This window comes from Phragmites australis, chromosome 18 (genome assembly GCF_958298935.1).
Source record: "Phragmites australis chromosome 18, lpPhrAust1.1, whole genome shotgun sequence".
In the NCBI taxonomy this organism is placed as follows: Eukaryota; Viridiplantae; Streptophyta; class Magnoliopsida; order Poales; family Poaceae; genus Phragmites; species Phragmites australis.
In genome coordinates this window covers 6,916,129-6,938,294 of record NC_084938.1, presented here as the reverse complement: position 1 = coordinate 6,938,294, position 22,166 = coordinate 6,916,129, and the positions used below count along the sequence as shown (strand labels likewise).

Genomic DNA, 22,166 nt, shown 5'->3' with positions numbered 1-22,166 from the left:
CATGCATGCTGCCGCTACATCTCTCAATGGCTGTGTGACCTTCCTAGCTTCACACGAAAAAGGAGAGAGCGGTGTGTACGTGACGGAAGGAGAGAGAACTTGGTGACCAGTGAGTCAGCGACATTGTTGTGTCTACTGAAAAAGAGAAAATTTGTAAAAACTCGTTTGCAACTTTAGGAGTTTGTCAAAACCACCTCTCCCCTACAACATCTTTTTTCTTCATTCTCCCACCCACAGCTATTCTATGATATCAAATACCTGTATATGACCGTATAACAATGTGGTGTCTGCATAACTTCCTAGTATTCCTAGAGTGGCGTAGTAATATCTTAAGTGGCTACGGACATCTTGGGACCATTTAAACTGACCTAGTATTTCATTATTTGGGCTCCTGGTTCACATATTTTTGAATATGTATTCTATTTAAAAGTTTAAAATCGTAGTGGCGGGTCCAATCTAACTATTCAAGAGACTATAAAAATCATTCTGGAAGCCACCATGCTATTTTAGAAGTCACACAAGATAGGTATTTGACATCAAATGAAAGTTGTAGGGGTAGATAAAAAAAATCAAGTTGTAGGTGGGATTTTGACAAAACCCCCAACGTTGGAAGTGGGGTTTTGCAATTTTTCCCATTGCTTAATGGAATTTATATTCTAATCAAGAAAAAGAAAGGAGAGGGGCTGTGGTGAATGCTAATGGCCTCAACAAAAGCATGTAACCTTCTTGTTTTCGGCCAGTTTTTATTTTATTTTATTGCGATTATTGTAAACGGCCAGTTAACAAGACTACCTCAGTAAAAACATGGGCAGACCGGCTAAACAAACTACTCGTTTTTTTTCTTACTCGTAACAAATAAAGGTACATATTATGAGTACTCATGCGAGTAGACCTGTTTTAAGAATATCGGTCACAGTATACAGAGCGAGGTTTTCAACTCAAAGTTTCAACAAAAATAGGAACCAAAAACTTATCCTCTGGATGGGTGAAAACGAACTTGTTGGCATGAACAATCAATTTTCAAGCTTAAAGACAAGTTATGTTGTAAACTGATGTGTCACTATAGCATCACACTGTCATAGGCTTATTGTCAAAATTGTCCTCATCTTATACATAGAAAGAATTTATAATACACAGGTGCAAAAACTTCTTAAGCATCTCAAGAACAAAAGAAAGAAGAAAAAGAAAACGCAGAGGCACTAAAAACATCTGATCTTCGTCCAGTGTCAGTTCTCTTCCACTAATAATTGTACTCCTGTGATATGAATGAATGTTGTGTCTATCGGGAATTGTTCATGTCCCCAACGTTGCCTCTTAGGCTCTTACCAGACATCCCTCAGATATCTGCCCTCCGTTTGGAGACTCTTCACAAAGCTCTCAGCCTTGGAACTGTCGAGCGATCCCTGTTTCACCATAAACGTGGAAATATGCATGAGAAAGAACATATGCGCGGAGAATGAAGCATTTATAGTGGTACAGAAGTACTTTTGACTACATGAAAATGAAGTCAAGGAGTACCTGCTCCTGAACAATGGCGTGGAGAACTCTATGTACATCTCTGGCCATGCCTTTGGCATCACCACAGACGTAGATGTAAGCGCCTTGGGAGATCATGTCCCAGATTTCAGAAGCCTGGAAATGGACAGAGGTAAGAACTATGATCAACTGGATTAGGTACTGAGGACTAACTGAACTTTATCAGAAAGGGAGCAGCTGAATTACTTTCTGCACCATTTTGTGTTGCACATATTCCTTATTAGGGCCCTGACGTGAGAAGGCAAGATCCAGTTCAGACAATGCTCCTTGCTCAAGGAAATTGTTCAGCTCATCCTCATAGATGAAGTCCTGTAAAATCACAGTTATGTCAGCTACAACCTGCAGTAAATATCCTTGGTGTTAAGTGGAGTCTGTTTGGTGTGTACCATCTTGCTATTTCTGCAACCAAAGAAGAACACCGATCGGCCAAGCTCAGCTCCAGATTCTTTTTGAGCTAACCTCTCCTGGTATCATGAATGAAATTTACTCATTGGCAATTTGAGTGATGAACAGTAGAAATGCAGAAGTACCATGGGACTGTAACAAACCTGCAAGAAGCCGCGGAACGGTGCAAGACCGGTCCCTGGGCCAATCATGATGATTGGTACCGAAGGGTCAGCTGGCAGTTTGAAGTTTGATTGCCTCACAAATATTGGAGCCCAGCTGCAGTCCTTGCTCTCTTCCGATGGAACAGCATTCTGCAAATCAAATTGGGATGACAGAGTAATTTTAGACAAATCGGTTGATGATTTGTGACTAATGGCAACTCATTTTTTTCCATTTAATGTAGTTCAAACATGAAAAATCAATCTTTTGAGTTGGCTTGACAAGCACTGATAAGGAAGCGAGTGTGGTACAGCGGCACTTTCTTTTCCAAATACTAATGCAAGTGTAATGTACTGATAAGCCATGGTTTGCAGGGAAAACATTAACTGAGCAGCAGTTTAAAAAAATATCATCTTTAGCACAATCAGGAGATCAAAAGATTGAGATACTAGCCAGCATCCAAAAACATAAAAAAGGGGGTTAATTAACCTTGAATAAGTTACCTTGATCCAAGTTGAGCAGACTCCTTTATGTACCCTTCCAGCTGGTGTTGTTTCATGCACAAGCGCGCATGTGACATGAATCCTGGTTGGTGCCACACTGATGTACAGAAAGAAGATAAGTCAACACGAAACAATTATTCAGAATGTGAAGACAAATTATGAGTGGGATTATATACCTAGGTGAAGATGAAATTGAGTAATATCTTGGTTGAAGACGAGGAGCGACAGCTGCAAAGAAGACTCCAAGTGGAGGCTTTGCCGAAGGGAACTCTGCCATGACTTCCAACAGGCTCCTCTGACTTGCAACAACCCACTGAGCATATTCATCCTGCATCATGAATAAACTTGTTAAGTTTTATGTCTAGGAGTTTCATAGAGTGAACAATGAAGAGAACTTGCACTGGTCCCTGAGAGAAACTGACCTTCCCAGCAGGAGAGGCCAAGAACCTCAGACGGTCGGCCTCAGCAGGATCTGAAGCATAAGTAGCTAATGCAACCAAAGAACTCTGCAAATCATACACATCATATGATTAGAGAGGCTTAAATTAACTTGTCATAAACTCTGTATGATTTGTTCACTACTAAAACACTCACCTTCTTTGGTGAATTTAGAAGGTCGGCATATCGGGCAAGTGCATTCCTCATAGTGATAGGGGAGGGGAAAGGAGGAGCAAGAGAACCACCACCTAGTGGAGTACCATCCTCTTTGTCCGCATGGATGGTAAAAAATGTTTCTGGTGAGTAGCCTAACAATCTCTCTGCCTCCTCTACAATCTCAGGGCAATTCTCGGTGTATACACCAACATGGTCACCGGTCTCATACCTGATAAGAAGCATGGTGAACATGGTGAAATTATGTTAGGAACAATGAAGAAAGGAAATACGGACCAGAAATCTAAGTTCAACTGGCTTTTGCGCTCAAGCCAAAGCATTAGAACTAAGCAATCGATATAGCTCCATTAGCACATTACTGTATTCCAAAAAAAAATTAAAAAATTATATTCCAATAATTTACAGTTAAAGAAAATCATATATCCAATAAGTATCGGAATAATCTGTCCCCCTCCCACTTTTCTATTTCAATACCACAGCCTACATAAGCAACATACTAAATTTTACTACCATAGCCTGTTTCCGACTAAAAAGACAATGCCCATAACTTTAGATGACAACTTACGTAAGACCAGTGCCAGCAATGTCGAACTCCAAGTGAGTGCACGAACGATCAGAAGCAGGAGTGTGGAGCTCCCGCTGCACTGCCACATTAGCCCTAAAGATGCACAGAATTTTCAACTTATCAACTTGAACACCAAAACTATAGAAAATCTTTTGGCCTTCAGTCATTATTGCAAATGTAGGGAATAGTGACATTCCTACCGGCAAGGATGCTGTGCATCATGGACCGCATGACCGTTTGCAAGGCTGAAGTTTCTCTCCAAATGAGCTGCCTCCTCAGGTTTGACAAATTCAACCCGGTATTCGGGAATAGCAGCTGTGTATGTAGTGCCTGGGGAAACGTCATTTTCATCCCGAAGTAACCGATCCAACTCTGGCCAGATTGCTTCTTTCCTGAGGACACAGTGGAGTTAAGGAAGAGCACCGTAAATAATACTGAAGCAGCCAAATGCCAAAATTTCAGCTTGAAAAAGACAGTGAATACATACCATGCATTAAAGTCATCCTCAATGCATTGGTCATCATCTCCAAGACCAACCGGAATAAGGCGCTTTCCACCTTAACAAACAAAAATACCTAAGATCAGCTGAACAAATTAACCAATAAAAAAAGACGACATGATAAGATAGTCATGACTCATGAGGCATACCTTGTTCAGTTAGGAGCTCATCAAACACCTTGGCAACCTGTAGCCAGAAGCAAAAGATGAAGACAATGAATGCCGGCATAACCAGATTTTACAAATGAGGCAACATATAAAGTAAAATGATCTGAGAGTACCTTGTTGAAATGCTCATACTGTCGATTGCCCAGACCAAACACAGCATACTCAAGGTCACTCAACCAGACTCCCCTCTCATTTCCCTCAGTGAACCATTTGTAGAACCTAGCAGCATTGTCAGTCGGCTCACCATCTCCATACCTGAAATTTTACCAAACTAATGTTAGAAAGGCTTCATTGAATTTAGTACTCCAAAATAAATGAAAAAAGCAGTCAAATGTTGAGATCCCCAAATTGTTAACTGAAATACTATTACTATTTACTATCGCAAATCTGCCAAAATAAATAATAAAATAAAGCCGGCAAATTGCAGAGGTCGTTATAATTTTTAGGACGGTACTTGAAACTTATGGTATTTCGAATCCACTGATGGAAACATACTGTTCGTATTCAAATTTCAGCCAGAGAAATGATGCACGTACTAAGGACTTGCTATTTTTTTCTACATTGTGCTCCAAATTGAAGTGTAATATTCAAAGTATCAGAAGACAGCAGGGTGCAATGGAGAGAACAAATGTCTTACGTAGCAACGAAGAACAATGCTAGCTTCTCCTTCTTCAGATTCTCCTCATATTCCTCATCCTCTGCCGCGTAATCATCCTATAAACAACCGTAGTTTGTGCTTAAGATCATCTGAAGAGATACTTCTCTTTGAGTGATCATACGAGACAGTTTCATTCATAGTTTGTGCTGTTATCTGTGGGATTCTTACCAAGTCCACAACTTTAAAGATTGCCTTGTCGTATCTTGCTTTCGCCTCTTCAACAAGTGCCTGTTATTTAGCAGATCGACAATTAGAAGACCATTACTCTGAAAAAGAATTGCACATAATGAAGATTACAGCAAGGGGTCATTCAAAACCATAAAAAAACAAGTGCTTTTTCCCTCCCAAGCTACCAAACAATCCCACTTTTTCTCCTTTCCTCCTTATACACACGAAATCAAAGACAAAGATCTGATGATTGGGGCCCAGCAAGAAGGTAGGAAGAAGGCTGTTTAGCCCACCAACTCCTCCGTGACAGTTGACACCCATATTCTTTCCAGCCGGACGATTTGTATTACTTAACTGTGGTCAACATTCTGCGGCCGCACATGCTGTTGGCCTCTTGCTAGGAACGCTGAAAAGGTCTGATAAATGATGGAGAAACCAGAAGTTTGACTATCTCAAGCAAATAAGTGGGATAATTGGACTAAAATACACCAGAAAAGTCTGGTAAAATTCAAATTTTGCACACCAAATTATTCAAATCTCGCAGTAACTTTCATAGACTCATGTGCCGTGAAATTTCCTTTCCTGCGAAAGCGACCCCCAAAGACGGCATGAAAATGATGGGGAAAAGTTAAAGAATCCGTCTGCATCACCTACCAAGAACTAATTCCCCCCATAATTAAAACTCCCCATACCCTTGGAATCATTTTTTTTTTTTTTTTTGCTAACATAAACAGGAGAAGCAATTCACCTACACGAACAGCACAGCAATTATATTCGTCAGAACCAAACAATTAAGAGGCGACGATTGGTTGCGGCAGGCACCGCGCGCACTTACCTTGGCGAATCCCTCGGCGGTGCCGGTCTGCGTGCCGAAGAAGACGGCGACCCTCTTCCTCCCGTCGTCGGCCGCCTCCTCCGCGCCCTTAACGGCCCTCGCCTTGACCTGCGTCGCCTCCGCCACGACCACCTCCCTCTTCCCCTTCCTCCCGGCGGCCGCCAGCCTCCAGAGCACGAGCACCGCGGCGCCGAGCACCGCGGCAGCGAGCGTGGCGACGAGCGCCCGGCCCTCGGCGCCCTCCCCCGCCAGCTCCGGCGGCACCCGCCCGCGCAGCAGCGCCGCCACCAGCTCCATCGCCCCCGACGCCGAGTCCATCACTGGTCCGCCTCCTCCTCAACGCGGCACGGAGCCAGGCCGCCAACCAACCACGGACGGACCGGCCGACCGAAGCAAGGAGGCCGGAACGGAGGAAACGGGCTGGTGGTGGATGGGTCGTAGTAGGTTAGCGATGGCAGCGATGAACGAATGCTTCGACGCGGCAACGGGCACGGCAGCGACGACTGCTTCGGTTGCAGTTACAACAGCTGCTGCTGCTGCCGGCGAGGGGGAGGAGGTGGGGGCTTATATAGGTGGGGCTCCGGTGATGGCGTGGTCAAACCACCGTACCTACCACCGCGCAGCGCAGGAGGAGGGGGAGGCTTCGCGGCGATGGGCGGAGTGGTGCGTGGACCCGGCGCACTGGGGTCCGTCCGGGGGCGGGAGTAGGTTTGGGAACGGAGGGGCGAATGGGTTTGGGAACGGAGGTTCCTATCTCCAACCGAGGTTCTAGTTTCCTTTGCCAAAAAATTCTGGTTTTTTTAAGTGAAGGGATTTTTATCTTGTGATTTTCTTTTTTCTTCACTCACGAATCCTCGAAAAGAAACAGTCAGAGATAGGATAAAAATAAAAACAATAAAAATGAAGAGAGAAATCAGAAATAAAATATGATTGAGGATAATATTAGAGGTGGATGATAGCCCCACGTGTCAGTGAGGGTGAGGATGATGGTGGGAGAGTCCCCAAGCGTGTGATTCGTGGCTTTATTGTTGTAGGTGGGAAATGCACGGAGGAGCTGAAATGAATAGGTGGCGTGGGAAAAATATTGTATAGTTTGGGGTATAATTTATTTGTTTATTTGAAAATATAGGTATGTGAGAATTTTGTTCGAGTTTCAATTAACAAGCAATTATCCACCTAACTTATTACTTCCTTTGTCACTTTGACTTTTTACGGTCTTCATCTTACAACTTTAACTATTATTTTTTATTAAAATATAGTTATAATATCTAATAAAATATAATATTATAAAAATAATTTTCAAGATAAATCTACATATATTATTTTTATGTTTCTAAACTAAATATTTTAAAAATTATTAATGATCAAAATTTAAAAGTTTAACTAAATATTAATTAAAATGATAAATATTTATAACCAAAGCAAGTATATCGATTACATTGGAAAAAATATATAAAGTGCGTTGTCTATCCTGCACCACGAAACAACGTGGATTTCACATCGACGCATTCATCTTCCCGGTGAAACACGGGTTTCCTACACCTAGGTGCCCACAACATATATTCTCCATTTACTTTTGCATCGGGATGCTAATGAAGCTCATTATACATATTTATTAGTGTCATATTCTTTTAATATATTACTAATTGTTTATTATTACTACTAATTATTAATACTAATCTTGATGATATACGTGTATAATATCGTTTGACTATGACTTACAGGAATCAGTAGAAAAGACGATAAAATCAGATATAAATGGATGCCGGGTATTTTGAAGTCCACCTCAGCCCATGTAATGCTAGAGGTATCTTCCACTCACATAAGCCTTCAAGAAGTTGCTATTGACATTGCTGAGAATATTTTAAAATATAGGAAATAAATCGTTGAAGATTTGAACTTATCTTTATAAATCAATCTCAAAAATCTATGCACATTAGGATCACATGGAAACCATTGGACATCTTCTATAAGGAAGATGAACTAACCTACGAGCTGGTCGTGGCAGACACAGCAAATGAGCTCTGGTGCCACGTAGCACCCTTTCCTTTGCTATACAGCAACCACGGACATGGATCCGTTTTGCGACCCCTAACTCCTAGCATTATATATAGATACCCTCTCGACATTTCAACATCGATGATTCTAAGTCTAGTTAATCTCAATGAAACACCTTTAACTTTAGCTTTAATTATCTAAGTAGTTTATGCTAGTTTAGATAATCTAATTATATCATAAGGCTCTAATTAGATCATGGTTTAGAGTTAGAATTGTCACCATCCAAGTATGCTACAATGATAATTATATCTTATGCTTTATAGAGTATCATAGTTTTTATATTAAATATCTGTGATCTCGTATTCCTTTTTTGTCTTGATTATTATGTTTATTATCCTTTGTCTAGTTCACGATTAGACGACTAGCTGGTAGATATAATTATGGTGATATCTATTAGTCGAAATTAGCACGGTAGTTAATATATAAATTGAGCTACGTAAATTGACCACATACTGATTATTTTCAAACTCATATTAAACGGACAGCTGAGGATGACGTGACACCCTTGAACACGAACCACGAAGATTTAGCAGTGATTATAGATGGATATTAATGGGTTTACCCGCAACACCTATAGATTTGTCAATGAACCTTAGTGCAAACCAAACGTTTTCGTGAAAAGTAAGTTCACGTAATTCGGACTACAGAGAAAGCGGTGGTTTCTTGGGCAACAAAAATAAGCGGCAAATGAAGAATAAGTTGTTTTGCTAGCTGGAACGGAAACAAGGACAATTGTCAGTTGACTCAGCTGTGAGTTGTAACTTGGAGGAGAAGAACTTCCAAGTGGCGGGGCTGACTTACCTGCCAAGCTCAGATCCGACCGTACGTAGGAACCAAATTAATGTATAGAGTGTGTTTGGGGTTTGCGATTTTTCATAGGGTAGGTTATTTTTAGCAGGTATTTTAAAAATTTATTTTCTATAATACTATTATAACATCCTCTAACATTATTACAGTATCCTCTATTTTTTTTATCTCCAACAGCTACTCTATTTTATACCTTCCATTACTCTACTTCTTCCCTCGAGCTTACAGACATACACTCGACACAGTAATACGGAGCCTCCAATCGATCGGCAAATTTTCGGTTCCTGGCACTACAGTATTTCGGTCCTGCTTCCCTGTAGCGCCTGAAACCGAAGCTGCTGGAGCTCAATACCGATCGGCTGGATCGGCAAAAGGACGCTCTGGCACGCTGCACAGGAATACGGATCGGAAATACCGATCCTGCTGGAGATAGCCTTACAGTATATATTTTGGATTAGTAGAAGCAGTCTGAATAGATGTAGTGGTTTAAAAAAACAGAGTGTTTGATTGTTTACATAAACTGATATAATGACTCTACTTCTATTGGATGCAATGACTATGTAAAGATGTTTGGTTGCTTACATAGATAGATGCAATGATTCTGCACCTGAGACTAAAGAGTTGACCTGCTGCAGCATTGTAGCATATGCAATGCATCTATCGAGCCAGGCTTCAGAGAGAAGCTCAATTTGAGCATATCTACCAGACCAGGCACCAACCATATAATTGCATCTACAAATGTAGGAAGTAACAATGTATACAGGCAATCAAACACTTTCTTCACAAAAATATACGCACGAGCAGAGCAGGATGCACCTGATGTGGGCAACCAAATACACCCGTAGTGTATGGCTAATGGAGTGCACTGTGGGTGTGATTGGTTGCTCACATGAGTTTTGCTTACATGGATTGTATACGCAAGCTGAGTGGAGTTATATTTGATGAAAAGAATAATATTTGATTGGTTGTATTTGTTTGAACAGGCTGAGTTGAGTTTCTATTTGATTGGCAGAATGTGAGATCGTATGAGCGAATACAAGAGTTGAGACTGTGATTGGTTGCTCATATAAAAATAATTTTGTGACACTAACAAGTGAGTCCACCTACATGAGCGGATATACTGCATCCGCCGAGCTAAGCTACGGAGGTATATTTATATCTGCTAAACTAGACTAAAGCAATACATATGGACAACTAAACATGTGCCTCTATAACAGCATCTTCAAAAGAAGCCTAATATAACTCCCTATAGTTTAATTTAGGGAGTTTTTATCTTAAAAACCACCTCCAACAGATGCCCTATATGACTCCCAATATTTAGAGGCTCCCAATACCCCCCTTCATCCTAGCTAGATATAGGAACCAGCCAGAGTTCCAATCCCACCTGGGCCCACCAGCTCCCACCCGTCGCGCCTCCTGCTCCTCCTCACACTGGCGTAGTCCACGACGTCGGCAAGCGCAACGACGCCCTCAAGGCCTTCTTGTTTGGTGTCATAGCAGAGCTCGTCGTTGCCGCCGACGCGTAACTTCTTACCTAGTCTCTACATCATCTCCTTTTCGAACGGTATCGGCCCCACTAGCCGATTGCCATCGATGCGAAGCTTGCTCACCCTCTCCAGCCGTCGAAAACTCGCCGGTATCACACCGGTGAACTGATTGTTGTCCAAACGCAGCACTCAAAGCTCGCTCAGGTCCCCGATGGATTCCGTGATTGACCCGGCCAGGCCCATATCAGAGAGCACCAACGCGGCCAGCGCCTTGAGCCCAAAGAAGAAGTCACCAGGCACCGTCGAGAACTGCGAGAGGTGCTGGAGCACGAGCATGATGGGGGACAGCATGGCGCGCGCCTTGTCGCATGCGGGGAAGGTCGTGTCATCAAAGAGCGCACCGAAGGCGAGGGACCTCGCCGGCGTGAAGAGGAAAGGGAGAGAGAAAAAAGGAATGGGGGAAGGAGAGAGATGAAGGGTGGGGTTCATATGTCGGTGACACAGGAGAGAGAAGAATGAGAAGTTTGTTGGAATATAGGGATTGAGTGTATGGAGTGTGTTGGAGATGAAAGAGATTTAATGAGTAAATATTATTAGAAGGCTCTCTATACGAGGATATAGAGATGAATTTTTAGAGAGTCTCTCCAAGATGTTTTAAGATTATATGTATTCGTCAAAGCAACATTCTATGTACTTCAGTATTATGTGCATCACGATATAAATAAAATAGGATGTTTTTCAAGCACTATGTACCATCAGTACGATGTGCATCGCGATACATTCCCAGACGCTGTAGTTGCAGTACATGGTTTAAGTCTACAACAGCTACATTGGTGAGTGGCAAAGCACAGTAGCTCCGTGCTTATCACTTTCACAAATTAACCGGTTTACTCAGGACGTGTATAATAAGGTTACGTCAATTATTTAGAAAAGAAGTTATTTAAAATTTTATCTGATGCGTAGTAAAGAGAAATAAGATAGAGAAAATGTCATCTATTACTTAATAGACACTCTTAAATATCATACAACCATTTTTATAAATAATATTTCTCCTATTGTATGAATGTCGTTGTTATTTATAGTCTCAATTTTTCACGTGTTATTAATAATTAGATATCATTTAAATTACTTACAGTCAATTCACATAATAACTTGTCTATTATTATCTATATATAATATAGATATACCCAGAAATCCAACTTGATGCTGTAATTATAGAAAAGTGTATATGGTTTAAGTCTACAACATTGGTGAGTGGAAAAGCACAGTAGCTCCGTGCTTATCACTTCCACAAATTAACCAGTTACTCAGAGCATGTATAATGAGCTAAGGTTAGCCATCTAGAAAAGAAGTCGTTTAAGATTTTATCTAATATTGGGGAAAGAAAAATAAGACAGAAAAAGATATCGTCTATTAATTTAAAAAATTATCTAAAACATTCGATAACAACTTTGATAGACAATATTTCTCCTATTATGTGGATGTCATCTATTATTTGTGACATTAATTTTTCACATATCATTTAACAATTAGATATCATTTAAATTACTCACAAACAACATATATAATAATTTATCTATTATATTATCTATATATATATATATATATATATATATATATATATATATATAATCATATTACACACAATAGCCACTGCACACGCCCTCCCAAAGCGAGGACGAAACATATCGAGCCAGATTCCTGCCTAGTGGGTTGTTGGCACGTTGGACGACAGTTGTTGATCTAATAACCATGAGTGGATCTTAGGAGGAAGGGGCTTTAAACGTTTATGACTAATTAAACTAGCGTGCGTCATGAAAGGTCAATTGGAAGATACGGTCTCTTTTTTCTCTCTCTTTCGCATTTCCTACTCATCAGTCGATTAAAACGTGTTTGTTTCAGCTTTAAACAGTGGCTTTCAATTTTTATAATCCAAAATTAAAATAAACAGACAACTTTTTGTTACAGTTTTTATAATCTACTTATTGCATTGTAAGAATCTGAGAAACTAGTTTCTCTCAGCTTTTTACAGATTGTGAAAGCCCATTTTACTAAACTGTCTATAAATTTTTTAAATCTAAAATCATTTCATAATCTAACTTTTTACTATCACAATCTAAAACATTCCACTCTTAAAAATATTTTACATTACAACTTTTTACAATCTAAAGCTGCTTTTCATATCCACTGTCCTAAAAGCCGTGTGTTGGGTGTGGGCGGTACGAACTGGTGGCCCAGTCCATCATGTCGACATGGCAGGCTCTGCACCCGCACGTTTGCTCGGTACGGTACGGTGCACCGGCCACGTGCGCGAGTCGTAAATGGAGCTAGCTGAAACGGAGAAGATGCTGAAAATGTCCAGCATATTAATAAATGCCATTCATTCATGTGATCCAGATTTGTCCCAGCTCCACCGAGTGCGGGTGGCTGCCTGATGCATACTGCAGTTTGCACGCTGATGCAGATCTCACGTGCGTGCGTCAGTGCGTGCACCTCGTGCTCTGTTCATTTCTTCTTCTTTTCTGTTTTTGCATGGCGTGTTCTGTTCATTGCGCCCATCAGATCTATGGCAGATTGATTCTACCTATTTGAATATGTTCACCACAAGTGGAAGTCCGGTAGTACTTCATATACGGTCGAAAGTTTGAAATAGATCAGCCCTCTATGACGAACCTTATTTTCGAAGGGGAAACTCTAAAACGTGACGGCTCGCGACTTCAAATCGATCCCAGGCGTAGGCATAGGAAAAGTATATTGGTTTCGTAGTAATTAATAATATAATATTAAAGAAATTAAAAATTAAAGTATATTATAAAAGACTTTTTTAAATCGTATAAAAAAAATAGAGGAAGTAGTACGATACCAATAGTGAGATTGCGGTGCTTAAGGCGTGGGAGGGTGACTCTGGGGTTCAAATCGATCTCAGGCGTAGGCACAGAAAAAAAAATACATGTTTCGAATAAAAAAAGAACCGTTGTTATGGTTTTGTTTGTTGTTATAGAAGAAGAATAAAGAACCGTTGAGTAATCTTTCTTAGTATAAGCTGTAATATCTAAACTTACATAGATAATTAAATTACACGTACTCACCTACACACTTTTTAAGCACAAGCTAAGATCTACAGTATATACTCGCACTCACGCGTTTGTTTTAAAGAGATGGTCTTGAACTGTAGCACCTAATACGTGTAGGAACTCTATTTAGGAGCAAGTCCCGATAAGACACAAGCACTGATGCTGTGGATCGAACGCTGGTGAGCATTCTGTAATCGAAAGCTGGTGGGCAACTTACTACCGTAGGACTTGCAAAACAAGATACGATTCATTCTCAAATAAAGTGTTCTCTTTATTTGATCCCATACGATCCAAATGCCGGTACCTGACTTCGACCTTAAACCTGAGTGATGGGTATGGTATTTATAATACCCATTTAGAAACACAGTGTTCAAGTTGCCTGACCCAACACGATAAATAGGTTCATAGTTACGCCAATTTCTTCACCAAATTTTAAGTGCAATCACCAATAGACGCACACCCTAACTTATCGGTGGGGCCGTGGGGGCGTGATCCTGATATGACATCACATTGACCATGCATCATCATCATCCCTCCAAACACCCCAGTCATGGAAAGACACCTCCGGTCTGCTTCTAGAAGAGTAGCTAGAACCAACCTGGGGAGCACGAGCATATGTCACTCCCTCGCCGTCTCCCTCTATCCATACAGGGGGTGTGTGTGTGTTTTGCGGAAAGGGAAGGGTTTCATTAAAATGTCAGCACAATACAACCCCATCTTACATATGGCCCTGGCAAACAAAGAAAAAACGAAAAAGATCCACAAGGACTTCTTCACCATCTTCATCCGCCGGTCGCCGCACTGTCAGGCCAAGTTCATTCGCTGGTCGCCACACTGCCCAGCCAAAACCCTATAGTGGAGGTCGACAAGTCCTCCTACCAAACATGATGAGGACTCCCAAACATTGTTGAGCCGCATGAGCCATCGATTCAGAAGCTCGTCCAAACCGCATCTGACACAAATGGAGACCATCGGTCGGCAAAAATGTGTCGGTCGGCAAAACTTTCCATTCAACTGTTGGTCGGCAAAAACATGTCGGTTGGCATAACTTTTGACGACGCCACTTACCCCAACCGAAACTATCAGCCGGCAAAACTTTTTACTAACCAATAGTCCGTCGCTGAAGGGCCCTTTGCCGACCATTGAGGTGTTGCCAATATGGTACCATCGTGTAGTGCCTCATGTATGCCTCTATCCATACATGGTTTGTTTTATTGCTAGGATGGGCTTTCGTATGCCTGTATCGTATATTCGGGCTGAGTGGAGCCATATTTGTTGAAAAAAAAGTTTATTTGGTTGGTTGTTTCTGTGTGGGTAGCTGGGCAAGCTAAGTTGAGTTTTTGGTTGTTCAAATTTGAGATTGTATAAGAGGATGCAGGAATTAAAATTGTGATTGGTTACTCGTATTAGATAATTTTGTGACACTAACAAATGAGCATGTCTGTATGGCCGGATGCAGAAGCTTGTACCTATCGGACCAAGCTGCGGAATCAAGTTCAAATTGAGCTTTACTTTCGGATTAAGATAAGACTATATATTTACACCCGTTAGCCCAGACTGTAACAGTAGACTCAAGCAACCAAACATCTCTTTTTGATAATATACATATCCACCGAGCTAGGCTGGAGCAAATTTGAATAACCAAAACACACCCAGTAATATCTCGGTTGTTTGCTTTGCCGCAGCATCATTAACCTCTAGCAGGAGTAATGGGACCGGAGGGAGAGCCATCAAAACCAATGTCACCCAGACCCCTCGCGTATCAGATCTCACCAGTCATGGTGCGATCCGTTCCGCGGGTGGGCACGCGGACAAGATAGAGACGGCTGCTGTGTTGCATTGTTCGTGGCCAGAATTTGCATCTCCAAATGTTGAACACAAAAGCACGATAAGCTGGTGAGGAAAGACTAACAATTTCACACATTTGATCAAAGCGCTGATAAAAAAATCGACGAGCAACACGAGTTGGCCGGATCCTAGCTCCGGCAGCGTTCCTGCATCCATGTGTTTTTCGGCGGTGGGGTTGTTGGCTTGGATAGTGGTCTAAACGAAGTCTCAACTAACCAACTCGGTCGGCAGATCGATCGAGATCAGGTAAAATTAAACGCCGACTCATACATCCCTTTGATCGACTTGGTCACGGAGACCTTCCATCTGAATCTGATGCAGCACTACACGTTCCAAATGTAGGTCGGCGTTTCTACGCGATGACATGGTGTTTGAAGTGCCTCTTTGACTAGTGTGCTCCACCAAAAGAAACTGAATATGGTGACATTGGGCCACAGCCTTTTTTAAGGAGAAAGAAGAAAATAAAACCGATAATTCGTAGGCGGAACTATACACATGTCTTTGCATTAAGAAGGGCGCCTAATTCGAGCGCAAGATGGCTCACAGCCTATAGATTTTGATGCTACTAATATGTTTGAGAATCGTATGATCGAATCTGCATTTGATGTAGAACTGACGTCCTCAATGCAGCGTGATTATTGATGTTCAAATTGGCGATAAAGATCGGTGATAAGATTCTTTTTTGGTGTGTTTTGACCTGTCACTACGTTTGCAATGTTGACTGGTCACTGGATTAAGAAGAAAAGTTGTTGTGGGGTGGCCAAGCAACTCATGTCAACGGCTGTAGTGGACCTGACTAATTATCATAGAGCTTACTGTTTGCTTCAAATTAGCGGAAAAGGATCCCACAAACATCAACTTTAAAACGTTTTATCCACTGAGGCTGGAACTGAACTTCTTCCAATTCAGACGGAACTTAAATGAATTCCAGTGAAACTCGTTCAAATACCTATGAAATTTTTGCGTTGTAACCCGGCTGATACGATGTAAGACCATCTCCAACAGCTACCTCAAATTTTCATCCTCAAAATATTATTACAGCATCCCTTATTACTATTACAGCATCCCTATCCCTAACACTGTAGCAGGACTGTATCACTGGATACAGTACACCGCAAAGTACTGTAGCACTGGAATTTTTCAGATTTGCAGATTTTGTTGAAGATGGCCTAAGTAGGTAAGAACAAGGCGTACACGTACTACGTGGAAACAGCAGTACTGTACTGGTATGTACTGGATCCAAATTCTGACTTCACCTCGGCCGCTGTGAGATCGGATCTAAATCCTCTAGTGAAATCAAACAAGAACAGTGATTTGTGAGGAAATGAACAGCAGTGCAGAGGATATTTTAGTAATGGAATTGTAGCAGCGGAACTGTAGCGATTTTACTTCACGGTGGAGTCAGAGCATCGCATTCGTGTGAGATCTACGGCATCTTATCCGGGTATGTGCCTGAAATAGACCCGCACTGACAAGTGACAACTTCTTTGTTCCTTATACAGGCATCTCATCCGTCTTTGGGTTTGGTGAAAATGCAGTACGAGGGCCATTCTGTTTTCTTCGATCGAGCCCATGGTGCTGTGAAAACGAGCTCTAGAAGCAGAAGAGCATCGATCTTCCACTCGTGCTCTGTCTCTGCTTGCTTGGCAAGCCAGCGGCGGGTTGTGCTTGATCTTCTTCTACGGGGGCGGCGGGGAGACGTCGCAGCACGGCGAACCGCGCGCGTGCTGCATGCTTCGTCCGATTCTCCCGGAGGAGCTCCCGCCGTTCACCTCTAGCGGGTGGGGGAAGAGATCATTATCCACGTCATCACGGCCCGACGGGCCCACCTAGCAGCAGTGGCCGAATTGTGCACTTAGCATTTCGCCAGCCTGTGCGTGCGTGAGGTGGCATTAATTTGAGACAACAAAATTCTTGTAATATATACTACTATAACAAATAGTCTATCCGATCGTAAACACTTGTCGTTTATGTTTTTTACGGTTTTTATGTGCAAATTTAACTATTATTTTTTATTAAAGTATAGTTATAATATCTAATAAAAATATAATATTATAAAAATAATTTTCATGATAAATCTACACGTGTGATTTTTATATTTTTAAACTAAATATTTTTTAAGCTATTGACGATCAAAATTTTAAAAATTTTGACTGGATCTTGATTGAAATGATAAATATTTATGATCGAATGGAGTAATTCGGGAGCTGAGTGTGATAAGTAGTGCTGGGACTCGGGACATGCTGTGCCGGCACAGCCTGGCCCCATTATGCCTTGTGCCACGTCGTACCATACTCATTAGACAGGATCGGCTTATCGTGTTGTGTTGTGTCGGTATGAGTCAACTCTAGGAAGGCCAAGCACGACCCTCGATACCTCGTGTCGTCGTCATGCCGTACCGATCTAGGCACGACCCTGCTGCATGTCGTCTGTTAATACTTACATATTTATTTTTTACCATTTCACACTTGTGTCTCTTATGCTCACACATGCTCTATATTATCTGGCAATACTTATATATTCATCTCTTATCATCTCACATTTGTGTCTCTCATGCTCACACATCTCTCTCAGTGTCTCATGTTTTGTATAAGAGAGATTAGAGGATAAACAAGAGAAAATAATCATACAGATTGTGTCGTGCCATTTTTATGCCGTACCAGCATGTGCACGTTCCAAGCCATCATGTCGTGTCGGCATGCTCACCATGCCAAGGTCCTAGGCACAACACGACCCCGTGTTCGTATTATGCCGATCCGATCTAAAATATTTTGTATCATACCATACTTTGAGCTATGTCAAAACTCATGTTATGGTGGTCTAGGAATAACACGACCCAGATCCTAGGTCTAGCTATAACTACGAACCGAGATGAAGCTGATCGATAGTCTTGTTTCTAAAGATGCTTCCAATTAGTATCATATGGTTGGAAAGATAGAGTAACCCTGGCTGGCTAGCCAGTATTGATCACGTCAGGTGTTACGCGGTAATCAACGTTTTGTGAGATGGTGTGAGAGACTTCCACGAGCATGCATGCATGGACGCAAGAGATTTCACATGTGTCATGGCAGTTTATTGACTAATAAAAAAGGCCCCAAAGAGTAAATTAAAGCTGCTGATTGCACCATATACTGGCTCCGAAAAGCGTCAAGCCGTCGTTGGTCTACTCACGTGGTCGTTTCTCATGTCTGTCTCGTCTTACCATCTCTACACACGTCCCTAGGTAGTGAAGTTTATGCTTGGTAAAATTCCGGAATTAGTCTGAAAATGGGACAAGATGCACATTTTACAAGGAATCTAGAAATCGAAACTGTGATCTCCGCAAAGTAAAAGGACAATTGTCTCGCTAAATGTAGTTTCCATCACATATTTCGCCAAGGGTTCCTTTTGTTCAAACTTGTTTCCATCAAACGGATATTAAGTGTTTAAGGTGATCTTATTGTACATGGTACTGAAAAGCTTGCATATTCTGGATCCATCTGCTCATAAAATAGTTTTGCTATCAAAATAAATTTCAATGTCTCTATATTTGTAACAGTTTTGCTGACATATAGTCAAAAAAGGTCACTGGAGACGATCGACTTGCATGCAACATTTTATCGGTCTCTCTCTCACGAGACACGAAAACATTGCATCCCTAGCCGCGGCGATGGCTCTCGTGACTGGAAAATACCAGCCACTTTACTTTCCCCTCTTTCCGGCACTCTCGGTAGCGTTGAATGAGCGAGGGACATGATTTCCAAAAGTATTTTCTAGACCTTCTTAGATTTACTTCTGCTCTCTCCCTAGATCAGATATCCTCTTAGGTTTACTTTTGTTCTTCTCATGTGATTTCTCATAGCACCAAATTTCTACAAAGAAATGTTTTTGTCAGGTCAAGTCACCATGACGAAAACAACGGCGATGCCTACACTATGAATCCACATCAGGGCGACTAAGCTACTACTTTCATAATAGACCTAGTTTGCACCATCATGTACAGAGGCATAATTTGTAGCGAAAATAATTCTATTAGGTTATAATTGCGATTTTAGTGATTAATAATAATATAATTATTAGGACTAACATGTTTGTCAAGAATATATATTAGTAGTTCTCATGGATACAATATATGAAGAAGCCACCGCAGCCAATATAAAATTTGGTTGAATTGGAGAAGTCCTAGGAAAAATGAACACACCGGAAGGTCTGGCACAGAGGAGTTGTGACGCCAGAGTGTTTTCTTGCTGGGTATTTTTACACACCGAAAGGTCTGGTGATCGGTAGTGTGCACGCCGGAGTATACGCCGAAACACTTGTTACAGAGAGGATTACAACAGTGGAAAGACCGAATGACTACACGTCGAAAGTTCCGACGATTGAAGTGTGCACGTCAGAGTGCCGGAGTATTTGTTGCAGATAAAACGTTAAAGTCTGGTTTGATATAGTTTAACATGTCGGATGGTCCGGCGATAAAGCAAAGCAACACCAGAGTATTTTGCACTAAGTAAGGCGCGAGATGGCTCAGTTGAACACGCCAGAAGGTCTAGCGATGGAGCTGGTAAACACTCCGGAACATTCAGTGTTCACATTAGCTTTGGTGAAGTTCTAACAGCTAGTTTTCAAATATATACACACCTGATGGTCCGGTGAGTACTATACTGTCTACACCGGATCATTCGACGAATACAGAGAATTTAAGCCATTGGGACAATAGCTAGTCCACAAGGTTGAGGCTATAAATACCTATCCACTTAATCATTTGAAGTAGCTGGAATCCAGTGAAGCCCGTATGCACTTGAGAAGATATCCAAACCATCGAAGTGCTAAAAGTGATCATCCAAGACGATTAAGCATAAGATTAGAGAGTGGTTAGTGGTTATAGGTCTAGAGAGAAGTGTTGCTACGTGCTGCAACCTAGAGAGTGGATCAAGGTGTGATCCAACCTTGAACTGAGAGGTACGTCAGCGTCTTAAAGTCTTGGTGACTCAAACAAATTGGGCCTTGGTGGCTCAAGCTTGTTGATCTTTCAACTTGGTGTGGAGTGGCGGCAAGAAACTTGTACGTAGACACGAAGGCATTTACCTTTATGGCTAAAACTCCTCAGTGAAGATAGCATACAAGTGACCGAAAGAGAGGTTAGTGCTAAGACATCGTCATGGTGGCTTGGTTGCTCATCGTGCTTAAGGCCTTGCTTTGGTAGCTTAAAAGTCGTAACCAGAAGAGTCTTGGTGATCGAGAGCATATCCTTTGTTGAGCTCCAACGTAGACTAGAGGTGGCTTGTGTGCCACCGACACCACAGGATAAAAATCCTTGTGCCGAGTTTGCTCTCTCTACCTTATTTACGTTTTCACATTTACTTACTTGAAATTTACTTTCCTAAGTAGGTTGCAAACCATTTAAACGATAGAATATCCAATCAACCCCGAAGTTCCCCGTATAACTTGGAAGTTCCGGATTGATCCGATTTAGGATTAGTCGAGCACCCCTACTCTGAAGGAAACCATGATTTTTAGGCCCAACCCGAAAGTTACGACCTCAACTCAGAACTTTCAAGTTAATTCAAAAGTTGCTAACCGAGGACCCCCATCCGGAGGTTCACCTGGAAGTTCCATAGCTCGGAAGTTCTGAATTCAACCGGAACTTCTAGATTTTGTTAGAGTTTGCAAACTTATTTAGATCGTAGACTTCGTTAATCTTTCACGTGTCTTGTACTTTTAACTTGTTATGCATCTTGTAGCATATATTTTGCAACTCATTCATGCTCATCACATTGCATGCGTTCTTCTTTAGTGAATGAAGAACCAGAGTGTGACATGGGCGTGATCGAGGGCGGTCCGGAATTCTGTGAGTGTTGCACATGTAGCATCAGGCAGACATTGGAGCAGCAAGGCAAGCATCTAAGCATATTCTAACCACTACTTTGGATTAGTTGTACCTAATTTGATAAGTTATGCTATATGTGTGTTGTGCATGAATAGCGAGTTGATGTTGGGAATTATGGGTAGAACCTATGTTGTTGCATTGATCTTACCTTGGTTATTTGATGTTTCCTATCCTTGTAGCCTGAGTTTAACTATGTGGTTGTCTAACTTTAATGATTAACCAAATGCTTAGCAATGCATAGGTCATCGATAGAAGTCGAGCGATAGATTCAACCATTGTTCGTGAGCTTAGGGCTTATGTACTTATTCACAAAGAAAATGATAATGATGTTGGGATGCATGAGTTGTGAGGATGATGCGAGATGTGGGTAGTGCTAGGGGTAGGTCGGGAGAGAAGCCCGGATGCCATAGACCGCTTGCATCGATTAAGTACTATTTATCGGTGTCGTTGGCTTTAGCACTTTCCATATTAACCACATATCCATTTATGGGAAGGATGAGCCGAATACCTTATGTAGTTGTGATCCTTTGCCTTGCACGTCTCTAGTGTCGTAGGCATAATAGGCTTGTAGGGGTATCTAGTTTGCTTTTAGAGTAGTTTTAGATGACCCCGCACCTATAGATGTCTCTTCAAATGGTTGTGGCTTATTTGTAAAAGGTTGTCACGAGTACCCATTGTGTGGACTTTAGCGGTCGCACAAGACAAATGGTCCTCATACCGTGTGGGTAAAAGAGTACCCCCTGCAGGGAGTAAAAATAATTTGAATTGCTCCGCTCTCGATTATGAATATGCTTCTGTCAATCTGCATCGGTCGTAGAGTCAAGAATGTGGAATGATGTGGTACGATATGTTGGAATGTGGTTGTCGGAGGATGAACTCCTGTCGCAGGGATCCCGAGAGACCCTTTTTTAGAGATTCGGCCGGGGGGATGATCCTG

General features: G+C 41.7%; 1 protein-coding gene across 1 annotated transcript; it reads right to left on the bottom strand.

The window, feature by feature from the left end:
* Positions 1-1,055: 1,055 nt before the first annotated feature.
* LOC133898855 (NADPH--cytochrome P450 reductase) lies at positions 1,056-6,813 on the bottom strand. The gene is made up of 17 exons (XM_062339643.1): positions 6,090-6,813; positions 5,255-5,314; positions 5,066-5,142; positions 4,542-4,683; positions 4,411-4,447; positions 4,250-4,319; positions 3,963-4,154; positions 3,763-3,855; positions 3,180-3,408; positions 3,008-3,091; positions 2,762-2,913; positions 2,586-2,682; positions 2,085-2,234; positions 1,923-2,000; positions 1,723-1,845; positions 1,519-1,632; positions 1,056-1,403 (listed from the first exon to the last, which is right to left on the bottom strand). Exons 1-17 carry the CDS (start codon positions 6,405-6,407, stop codon positions 1,323-1,325), a joined length of 2,097 nt encoding a protein of 698 aa, XP_062195627.1. The 5' UTR covers positions 6,408-6,813; the 3' UTR covers positions 1,056-1,322.
* Positions 6,814-22,166: the final 15,353 nt, after the last annotated feature.